This window comes from Scomber japonicus, chromosome 6 (genome assembly GCF_027409825.1).
Source record: "Scomber japonicus isolate fScoJap1 chromosome 6, fScoJap1.pri, whole genome shotgun sequence".
In the NCBI taxonomy this organism is placed as follows: domain Eukaryota; kingdom Metazoa; phylum Chordata; class Actinopteri; order Scombriformes; family Scombridae; genus Scomber; species Scomber japonicus.
In genome coordinates, this window is record NC_070583.1 from 14,687,156 (window position 1) to 14,698,988 (window position 11,833).

At 40.7% G+C, this 11,833-nt stretch overlaps 1 protein-coding gene across 1 annotated transcript in view; it reads left to right on the plus strand.

Moving 5' to 3' along the window:
- LOC128360840 (mitochondrial intermediate peptidase-like) overlaps positions 1-11,302 on the plus strand; it is a 30,202-nt gene extending 18,900 nt beyond the window's left edge. Inside the window, exon 19 of the mRNA XM_053321361.1 lies at positions 10,385-11,302. Within this exon, the coding sequence (XP_053177336.1) occupies positions 10,385-10,485 (101 nt within the window). The 3' untranslated portion in view covers positions 10,486-11,302. The remainder of the gene's footprint in view (positions 1-10,384) is intronic.
- Positions 11,303-11,833: the final 531 nt, after the last annotated feature.

Genomic DNA, 11,833 nt, shown 5'->3' on the forward strand with positions numbered 1-11,833 from the left:
GGCATGTCTGGACAGGGCAACAGAAGTGAGGGTGAGAGGAGAGACAGAGAGCAGTAATATCAGGTGACATTTGTGAGTGTACTGTAAATCTCTCCCTCAGGGTCACCTCCTCTCTCTCCCATCAGATTGTCCGTCTGACAGCTCAAACCAGGGCTGTGCCCAGCCTCTGAAATTACAACCACCAACAGATCAGATCCTTGTTACTAGATCTACTGTCCAATTAACTGTTGTTGAACTGACAATATTTGCTTTTATGGGTCCCTTTGAAGTGAATACTACTCTAATTATAGGCTAACGCCCTGTGTGCAGAATCGTTATCAGGGTCAAATTGAACCCTCTGGCTTTTTTCCCAGCCGTAAGTCATTGTACAAGCCTGCATTGGGAATAATACATAGCCAAAACAATTTCATGTCAATACCAATAAATGCAGATCAAATTAAAGTGCCTTGAAATTGCCACATATTAGTTCCAGGCTCACATTTTTGGCTGTTTCCCTAAATACAGTTTTCAGTTCAGTTTTGTTCTCTGCACCTGTATTTCTTTCCCCTTTTATTATAATAAAACCCGTTCCACGTCTGGAGAAATGCTCAAACCAAACTAAAATGTCCCCATACTTTGAAATGAAAATCATCCAGCTGCTTCACTATTTTGATGGCGACATCATGTCCTCATAATTCACCGTAACATCATGAAAGCCCAAGTCAGAGTTATAAAAGTACATTGGTGCATGTGCTGAAACATTTAGGTTTCCACTATTGTTTGCTGTAGGGTTGAGAAGTTCATTGCAACCATCTTGAATTCCTACCTGGGAATGGAAAAGTGAGTCTTTGAGGAGAATAAGAAGGGGCCTTTTTATATCAATAGCGGTGTTTAGGCCAGAAGAGAGCAGAAGACTATAGAAAGGATCCACATAATCCTTTCAAACAAACACCCTTGTAAATGGAGGTGTGTAACATTTCCCTGCTGTCCCCTTTAGCGAGGTGATAGAGGGGGCAGAAGGGCACGCAGGGAACCAAAGCAGCCCCAGCAAGGCTAATCAAAGGCCAGGCTCTTTTATCTGCATGGCTCCCTGCCTGTTACTGGATGTTTTCCCAGGAAAAAGACGGTGTTCAAATGTAAACCTGAGCATTAAATCCAGCTCAGCAGCATCGGGACAGAGCGAGCCAGTCAGGGAAAAAGTGAGAGCAAGAGGGAAGAAAAGAGAGAGAAAGGTAATCGACTGACTGAGCTGAACCTCGGCCCCCTCTACAGAGAAAGGCTTTCATGGCCCAGACAGTTCCCATAGCTGCGGCCACTGAGCACAGAAAATGGATCTACTTGGATTCGGTAGCTGTGTCCCAGGACCCTGCTAGTGCTTTGTGCAGAGGCAGGTTGACACTAAACCCCAAAAGCATGGTGGTCTGTATATCCTCACAGCACATCAGTGACAAAGATATATGGCTTTGAAGAGGGGAGGATTATGGAATTTAAGTGAAACTTGACAGCTAAGATGTGAAGCCGCAAAACACATAATTTATAGCCCTTCATTAAGAGAAGACATGATTTGTGATGAAAATTACCTTACAGCGCAGGTACAGAGGGAAGTGTCGTATTTTTGATTTACTGAGATTTGCCTTTTCATGACCACAGCACAGTAAAAAGTCCTGAAATACTGCTCCAGACATTCATGGCAATTTGTTATAACTTTTTCTTTGCTGCAATTAGAGAGATGATTATTTTAAAATAGAAGTGTTGCAACAGGAGATGCATTAACAGCAGCTTTGTTAGGCTTTATAGATCTTTGAGTTAAATCACAGACTGTGCCTACATATAGTTGCATAAATCTGTTGCTGCATTTTAATACAGATACTTTTTATGCAGGTTTTGATGTGGAAAGTTTTTATACAGTGGTTGGGTTACTGATTGTATAGCGTTTATCTTCAATGAAATTGCAGGTTTTTCTTCAGTTTTTGTCTTTTGTGAAAGCACTTAGTCAACAAAGAGCCTCCCAGTACAATATTTGTCGTCACCCTTGTCTTGCTTGCTTTCTGGGCCTGTCTTTAAGTGTGGTTAGAAGAAAAAGCTTCCTGAACTTCAAAGGCGTAATTACAGAGGCAGTGAGCCCATGATTTGCCTGCAGGTTTAACAGAGGTAACTGCTTTTCACACCTTGACATGTTTCGAATGGTTATGAGCAGCAGCTAAATGGCTACTGGAGCAGCCAGAAATGTCTTTTGAAATGCGCAATTATGAATTTAAAGAATTCTTCTGAATTAAGAGAGCTTTGTGTGTATGTCAGTGTATTAATATTGTCTCACTCATACAGGGAATATGATGTTACAGAGGCAGTGTGGCCAAGGCTCAAGTTACTGCATGCTGCAGTTTCTAAACATTTTAAATGTACAAATCTGGCCGTCTTCTGCTCCCTCCAAGTAAGCAAGCAGATGAAATTGGCCTATAAAAAAACTAATTAAATCATGAAAGAACAGAGGACAATCAAGCCCAGGAGACTGGGATCAATAGTTTTTATAAAACATCCACATTCAGCCAAGCCCTCTGATTTGTTAAAGTAAAGTAAACAGGTAAAAAATAATAATGCTTGCTACATGTAGTTTCAGGGAGCCCTATTTATGGACTTTTTTGTGGAAAGGTTATACTTAGTCAGAATATGCAGTAAGTAATAAGCAAACTATTGAAATGATTTACAACTATATTGTTTGAGTTTTTACAAGATTAGGTCATCAGAATGTTTACCCCCAATTTCTTTATCTGTGACAGCAAAACTCTTTCTAGGCGGTAACTCAGATGTTTGATAAATTGAATCCATAGCTGCAGGGTGTACAGCAATTTCATAGCAGTTCTTTAGAATTTTTATCCCCAGAGCTTTCATTATCAAGGGCTCAGAGCTGTTAGTCAGCCACATAGGTCTTCATTTGACTGATACTCATCTTCCACCACCCTTTAAATAAATAAACAAGTCATCCTGTGCCTGCTGTGTGAGCACTGTTGACGTCAGAAATTTAAATTAAACTTGTAAATGAAACTCAGATAAGTTTACTAGTCACATTCATATGTTTAGTCATTGTATGAATCAAGCTGGTGATGAGAGAGCAAAGGCCAAAAGCCTTATTTAAATGCACTGTCCAATTAAAATGAGTTTCATTTTCTCAAACAGAACCTCTGGGTTGTATTTAGAGAAAATTACTATTACAGACAAGACAAATCTGTTGTAGTATAGCTAAAGAAGAGGCTCTGTGATTTGAATGTTCCCACACCAGCTTGGAGAATTTGATCAGGGAGAGAGAATGAGTAAGGCACTTCCGTTCCTCAAGATTTACTCCTGAAATCCCCTTGAGCAAATTACTCAACTGTCAATTTCTCCAGTGCAGCAAAGCAACATTTTGCTTAAAATGCATACATTAAAAGTGTGTTTTTAAGGGAGATCCATAGTTGTTTTTTTTTAAATACTTTGTTTGTTATGTGTCTTTTAATACTTTATTTTACCCAGATTCTGTCAGCCAAACTGGGAAGTGTCCCTGAGATGAAGGGCTCATACGCAAGTGCTGACCCTAGGTTCCTAGCGTGTCTGTTTGTTTGTCTGTTTTTTATCAAAATTTGTTTCAAGTTTTAACAATTACACACCTGGAGATTATGTTTGACAAGTTAATCAAGCTCCCAGCACACTATCATCTATGACATTTTAAATGTGTTTGGAATTGAATCACACAATCTGTGGTACAGTGTGGGTTGTCCATGGCTCAGGAGGTGGAGTGGGTCAGCTACTATTGGGAAGATTAGTGGTTTGATCCCCAGCTCATCCAGTCCACATGTCTAAGTGTCCAAGATGCTGAAGTGGGCAAGATGCTGAATCCCAAATTGCTCCTAATACCACTGTTAGTGTGTGAATGTGTGAGTAGCTGAATTTGGCCTAAGGACTAAGGACTCAAAGGATTTTTTTTGAAGTACAGTCCATTTACCATTTACAACGGATTACCTGTGCCCATGTTTCCTGCCTACACCCAGGAGTATGTGACAAGTCTACAACATACAAGTAAAACTTCTCTTCAGTTGTCCTGAAATGATCTGCTCCACACAAGGAGAAAGGAAAGGGGAGGAGCCAGATGGGTGATTCGGAACCAAGTCAAACATGGAGGAAGTCAGTTCCCTCCCCCAACCCTTTCCAATGCTCGTTCATTAGAGAATGAAATGCACAAACTTGCCGTACTTGTCAAACATGAAAAGGATTTCAACAGGACCAACCTGATTTGCTTTACTGAAGTGTGGTTGACTGAAGATGTAAACAACATCAATCTAGAGGGAGTCTCTCATTTGAGAGAAATACTTCAGACAGCGAAAAGTGTTGGAGGTGGACTACACATGTCTGTGAACACGAACTGTACAGCAAATGTCACAGTACATGAAACTGACTGTTCCACTCACTACAAAATAATGACATTCATTCAGACCACATTACCGCCCCACGAATTTGGACATATTACAATAATTCTGCCAGCTGATGCCATAGTCTCCAGTTACAACAAGGTGCTGTGTATTTCTGAAATTGACCTGGTCTACCTACTTGGAGATTGTAACAGTTGTGATGTCTTTAAACAATATGTAACATACCCGACAAAGCTGAACAAAACCTCCTCAGGGACTATAAGATCATAATGTTAGCCACCCCTTACCAAAGTATAGTCAGTTACTAAAGAGGGCAAAACTTGCTGTCCAGAATATTCAGGCCTGGACAAATGATGGCTGCAGCATGCTGGGAGGATTTTTTCTCTGCTATAGGGACAGATAGAGGGAAATATGGTTTTAGAAAAATATGGAACAATCCAGAGTGAAAACCTTTTCCAGAGTCCTCAGGATCTCAGGTTGGAGCGAAGGCTTACATTTCAACAAGACCACGACAGAAACCATACTGCCATGAAAACACAGAAGTGGTTTCATGAAAACTCCTGTCCTAGAGTGGCCTAGCCATGGTCCGGACCTAAACCCAATAGAGCATCTCAGTGATCATGTCCTACTGTCCAACCTGGTTGATCTTGAACAATTCTGCCAAGAAGAATGTGAAAAACTTCAAAAGAAAGATGTGTCAAGCTTGTAGGATCATTTCCCTGAGGGCTGTCATTACTGCCAAAGGTGCTTTAACAAAATCTGCTGCATCCATTTTAAGATGAGTCTGAAACAACAAAATGTTGATGCATCTTATGTGGATGATACAGTCCTTGCTTGCCAGCAGGGTATGAACAACACATTTCATTTGCTCTTATTTTGACAACAGCTTAGACCTTAATGTCACCAAGACCAAGGAGCTATGTCTAGGAGGCAATTGAAGAGCAGGCAGTGCAGGTTCTACCTACAATCCAATCAGTATGAAGGGCCAGGAAGTGGAGCAAGTCACCCCCTTCAAATATCTGGTAACAGTAATAGATAATATAGCCTCAATCTTCTCAGGAAGCTGAAGAGCTTTAAAACCAACTAGCACACCCTGCCCATGGTTTACAAATCACTAAATGAGAGTATTCTCAATTTTAAATTTGAATCATCTCATGGTATGGAAACCTCTCAGTAAAACCAATGGATGAACTGACACAGGTTGTAAAAGCCAGCAGAATCCTTGGAGACAGACAGCGCACACTCCAGGACTTATATTTTCAATCCACAACCAAAAATGCAATCCAGATCTATAGTGACCCCACCATCCTCTCCACTCAGCATTTCAGTTGCTGACATCAAACCACAAACTATAAGTCCCAATGGCCAGGAAGAACAGCTACAAGAAATCCATCATTCCATCAGCTGTGGTCTTTCTCAATAAAAGCCTGTTTAAAGCAGCCCACCCTCTAACCACACACTCATATACAACTTTTTTTTATTCATTGATGTTTTTACCATTTCCCTTTAGCCCCCTCCTCTGCCTCACTTGCTTCTGGGAAACCAATCCACTCATCAATTTTATTACAGCCACTTAATCACTTTTGAGATTCCAATGTATCTTAATGTATAATTACTGTGCCAAAGACAAATTAAAATGTTGTGTTAATTTAATGGACAGTAAAATAATCTGAATCTGAAGACAGTAGTGGGTAGAAGCGTGGTTCCTCCATATTTGTGTCAGTGCCATTATGAATGGAAATGGAAACTCTCAAATTCAAGATGAGGCACATGGCAAAGCCTGTCTTAAGGCTCTCCAAACAATGGACACAAAGCATAGCTTATGTTTAGTTTGGCTCTGTCCTTTCCACTGTGTGTAGCCAAGAATTATCGTACAGTTCTGCCCACTGTAAGGCTACCAAGCATGCAGGGAGTACAGCATCTGTACTTCCTAGATGCTGCTGTCATAAAGTGGCTGGATGGCGTTTTTGTATCTCTGGAGAAGATTGTACTTGTCCTGGTCTCCAGTGAAGTGGTTATGTGTTTACTGTCAAGCTCAGTTTGGGTCAACTCAACCAAATTACAAAAAATACGTCACTGTCCGTTTTTTTCACTGGAACTACTTTCACCAAAGAAATATTACTGAAGAAAATGGAAAAAGTGATACAGTGAGGTCTAGAGTAACAGGGACACTGTTTTCTAGAAAAACTACTGATGGTTTGTAAGTTTTCAATGCTATGAGCAGCAAAAACAAAATAACTCACCTGCGTTATGGAAGCAGAAAGTTTATAAAACAGATATCTCAAAACTAAACCAGATATCTCAAGACTATGAATCTTTGCTTGAACAAAGAGGCTGAATGTTGGCAAACTTATATCCACAGCAAGTGGCTAGCTTGCCTGAATATACAGGACATATCTAACAACAAGACACTCAGTGGCACCTATAATCAATACCTTTATGTTAACAATGGATCACAAGACTACTTCTATGTAAAAGTTGTCACTCACAGTGATAAACCCACCAAGAATTATTGCCACAATTTGCAGGCCCTTTCAGCTCTAGCATTTTTCAATTTATTTTCGTACCATACAGCCCACCACCAAACGGCAAACATACAACATTTGCAATTTTGCATTTGCATGAGAACATTGTAGTATTTAGAACCTAAAGAGCCTCTCTCTTATGATATGATAATCGAAAAGGAGAGTGAGTATTAGACTTCCCTTTGGCAATGTGGCAACAAACGACAATGAATAATTAATGATATACACAAATGTCAGTGATGTGTTCACACGTTGATTCTTCTGCCACTAGTGGCCAAGTAGATTTGTACATAATACCAATAATTATTTTTAGTTGAACAGGTATCACATTAAAGTCACAGGGATATGGGTAAAATGTTTGTTTTTTGGGTTTGCTTGTTTTGGGGGTTTTTTGCAATTTGAATTAGCTGATCCATGAAATGCAGTTAAAAAATATGTTTGACACAGTGAAAGAATTGAGTGTTTATGTTTCTAAAGTGGTGGTAGGTTCTTAGTTTTCTCCTCCACAGACTTCACAGCTCCACCCTGTACTTGTGTGGTTCAGTTAATTCAAAAGCAGAGCATCCATTTTTCTCTTCAAGTGTGTCAGCTTCAGTGCTTACTTATTACAGTGTGCTGATTGTACTCTGCCAGTCTATTTAGTCTCTCTCAGCTCCACCTCCTCGTGTGTATGTATAAAAGCAGCATTTCAGATCAGATACTCCTCCACAGTGTTGTTGTGACTTTGAGGTTATCTTTGCATTCCTCTCAAACTCTCCCAGGGATCTGGGGTTGAGAAAAGAATCTCTCCTCACTGCTCATTGTTGAAACTTTCTTCATCTACCATTGGATGCCCAGTGAGACCCACAGTGAGACCCAGGTGCTGACACCCTGAGCTGTTGGTGATGAGAAGCCAGTGAGGGTGCTATTGTTTACCTGACTAACCTCATTCATGATCACACCTCCCTTTATATCTCAGTTTTTGGGACTTTTGTAGTCACTGCTCCCCCCCTCCTCTCTCTCTCTCTCTCTCTTGCCTCTCATCGCTCCTGTCATGTTAACATTGCTCGTTTAACACACTAACATGTGGCTGCCGAGGCTTCAGACATCAGATTCCCCTGTGGATACACAGTCAGGAAATTACATCTATTAGGGAAAGTGCTGGTGACGCTGCAGACGGTGTATGCAGAGTTTAAATCAGCAGCAGAGCCCACAGCCCTGTCTGCTCACAAACTGTAAAAATCAGTCAAGAAAACAAGTGTCACGTCAAGAGCATGTGTGTACCCATGTGCCTGTTTAGTTATTAATTTTGGTGCAGAGGAAAGGGTGTAGAGACTGGGTGGTGACAGGTAACAGCCCTTTATTCCCTGAAACAGCTCTTTGAGCTGTGCTAACTGTCACAAATACACAAAAACATGTCACATTTTAGTTCATATGTTGTTACATTTTATTGTAACTTTAAAGTGACATTTTCCCCAACACTCAGAGTTTCTGCTGGTATAGTAGCTAGTGTTAGCATGATTGTATTAAGTACTAAGTACAGCCTCACAGAGCTGTGATCACTGCTGTTTGGGGATAATCATGTTTTTCATAATTAACTAGATATTCATTCATTAAAAATAATTATACTGAGATGTTCTGTGGAGGAAAACTGTGCTAAATGTAGCCCCTTTTTTGTGCCTCAGACAGCATAACATCATCTAGGAATGAAATTCAATACTTGGGTGCTTTTCTGTTACTATTCTGTAAATTGTATTACCTTACAATGCCAGCTCAGTGAGGAGTGTTATAAGGTGCAACTCTATAAGCTGGCCTCAATATCTATTAATGCAGCTTAAGCTGTTCACTTTAAAGGGGTCATCAAATGCCATCGACATCAGCTGTGGCCACGGGAGACAACATCATGCAGCTCTTAAATTACGGCTATCATTCGTGGTGGGAAGCCATCGCTTTTATGTGGCTGCCTTGCTCCCAGAAATCCATGGGCATTGTGGTTGCGGTGTGTGAGGGACCCCTGTATGTTGGTATCATCTTGTAGCCAAGGGGCAGGGTGCGACTGGTGGGTAAGAGGAGATGATAATCCCTTCTCTGGTGCTCTCATGCAAGGCGATTCATTGCAGGCCAGGCCTAACCTGCACTCAGTTTCTACCTGCTGAGCCAGTTTCTGGATGGCAGCTCCTCCAACATAGACTCACCAATGTGTGTGTGTGTTTATGATTGTCCATATCTTGCCATGTCTGTACATACACTCATTTCACTGTGTGAAACTCTTTGCGTCTCCATTCATGCGTGCCTGTACAGACATGCTTTTGTGTGTGTGTGTGTGTGTGTGTGTGTGTGCGCGCGCTGTGTGTGCGTGTGCGCATGCGCGGTGTGTGTGTGTGTCTGTGCATGTGTTTGTGTGCGCGTGTGCATGTGTGCGTTGGAGGTGACCCATGTAGGAAAGAGGGGGAGGGGCAGAGCGCCTATTTACATTGGCAGCTACACAAGGGGAAATGAACTGACTTCAAAGCGGGCGTACAGCTGAATTGTAAAGGGAGAGAGGGAGTCCTCCACGCATGAGCTGGCATACAGGCTCTCAAAACACAGACAGACATTCCCAGGGCTTGCTCACAGCGGCTCGTCGGCTGCACAGTCATATTTGCTCTACGACACTCATCATGGTCTGGTCTAATGACAGTGTGTGTGTGTGTGAGCTCAGTATCAACCCTATAAAACACTATTCAAATGTTCAGTATTTGAACATTTAGGAGCATATTTGTGTTTTGTTAAAGGGGAAAACAGGACTCACAGATGTTCATAGCCATGTTTCATTACATGCAGTCAGTGGGATCTGAAAGTTTCTCTGCTTATTTTTCACTTCATTTCAGTACAGAGAGAACGTGTGAGGGTACGGTTTGGAAAAACAAAACGTCCTGCTTGTCTTTAATATTTCAACATGTTATATGTTTTATTGTGCAAATTAACCTTTATTTTTCCTTTTTAAATGGTGCTACTCATAAAACAGGAAATATGATTGTTTTATATGATAATTGGAAAATTACAAGTAAAGTGTTCAAAAAAAAGGTGCTACTCTGCACATAATTTACACAAATATTATTATCAAATTACAAAATCTCAGCAATTCAAATGTTAAAATGATATATATATGGTGTGCTAGTGTGCATGAGATTGGAGGGGGATTAGAAGTAGAGCAAAAGTCTCAGGAGCACGAGTCTGTTTCCGTGAACTTAATTGGATTTTAGCTTAACTAAAAATAACTCTTGGTTCAAAGGATTTTTCAGAAATGTGCCAATCAGCCCTTTTTTACCTCAAGAGTCCTTGCTTTTGTAAAGCCACTGCAGTGACCTCAGCTTCTGGCAATGAACTTTGAGATGAGACAGACTTATGGAAAATACAAAACCAGCTCATCCCAGTGCCCTGCCAGAGCTATTTCCTCACACAGACAGATGTGCCGTCCAAACACATGTCCTGAAATCCTGTTGTGTTCTTGTGTTCTAGGGATGCTGCAGAGACGGCCCACCATCGAGGACTTTGTGGATGCACTGGTGTCTGAGCTCAACCTAGACTTTGAGACCTTCATCATGGACTCTGAAAGCTGAGAGAAGTTTTGGCAGCGTGATGGACTTCAACCCTTTACGAGTGAAAGATAAAGCACTAATTATACACAGAGAGGCAGAGCCAGGGGGTGCACAGGATGCACATTCATCACCATGAAGCATTTTTTTTTTTTTTTTTTAGTCTGCTAGCATTTTATGTTATTGGCCTGTATTAAAGTCACATTGACTTATATGATATATTAGGCTAAATATAATGTCACTATTAAAAATTTGCTACCAACCTTGAAAACTCCTGATTATCTGTAAATGTGGATTTGTGGTGACTGTGATGAGCTTTGTCTCATTCACAGTCACCATGCAAACATCTGGGCTCCATTGTGTCATCGTGGGTGCTTTTGCCACAATTCTGCCAGGCTGCAATTTTCAGTTTGTACATATGTTTCTTCTCTTTTTTCAGCACCCACTTCAACAGAAATGAACAATAGAGAAATGCTGTTTATATTTTTTTGTGGTTTTCTTTGTTTTTGCTATACGAGTTCAACACAGGATACACTTCTCTCCAGTTGGTAGATTTGTGATTGTCTTTATTCTCATTAATTCCACAACAACTGTACCCTTGTTACTATCAGTTTTCAGCTCACATGCTAAGCAGAACATTGTTTTTTCCTGATCAAATCAGCATGAGGAAGAATACTTAATCTGTTCTTCCTGTCATGTGGTCATTGTTTAGGCTTTCAATTAATACCGCTCCATCTGTTTTGTCTGTCATGAGTTTCTGGGGGGAGGAGGAGGAGAAGGAGGGTGCAGTGGAGGTCAGAGAGAGAAATACAGCACTTTGGGTTGTGAATTTTAAGTTTGAAATCAGTCTAGTCCCTTTTCTAAAGGGCTGGGGTCTCAGTTATAAACACTATGTTTGCCTGCTATTTGGCTAACCAGCTATATTCATACAATTATATCCTAAATTCCTGCTGTTGGAGAAAATGCAGGAATGTTCTCTGGAAATAGCTGCAAGGAATCCATGGTTTTCTAGTCAGTGAACATGTTAAAAATGTTGTAAGTTCAGTAACACAAATCTGTGTAACAAAGTGCAAACAGGAATTTATTACACTCGTTAATACATACATCATTTAGCAACCACGTTTTTTATATAACACTTGTATTATTCTGGAAAATGATTATTCATTCTAATTATCTCTAAGATTGTGTTACTCCTCGTGGTGTTAAAGCTGCTCAGACTTCAAAGCAAAGCAGAGCCTCTCGTAGTTGTTATCTTTCACTCTGACGCTGCAGAACAAATAGTACAGTCTGCTAGACAAAGCATCTGTTTGCATCTGTTTCAACAGATTCAGACGGTAATTATCAGCTGAGCTGCGACTCCAGCTGCTCCCTG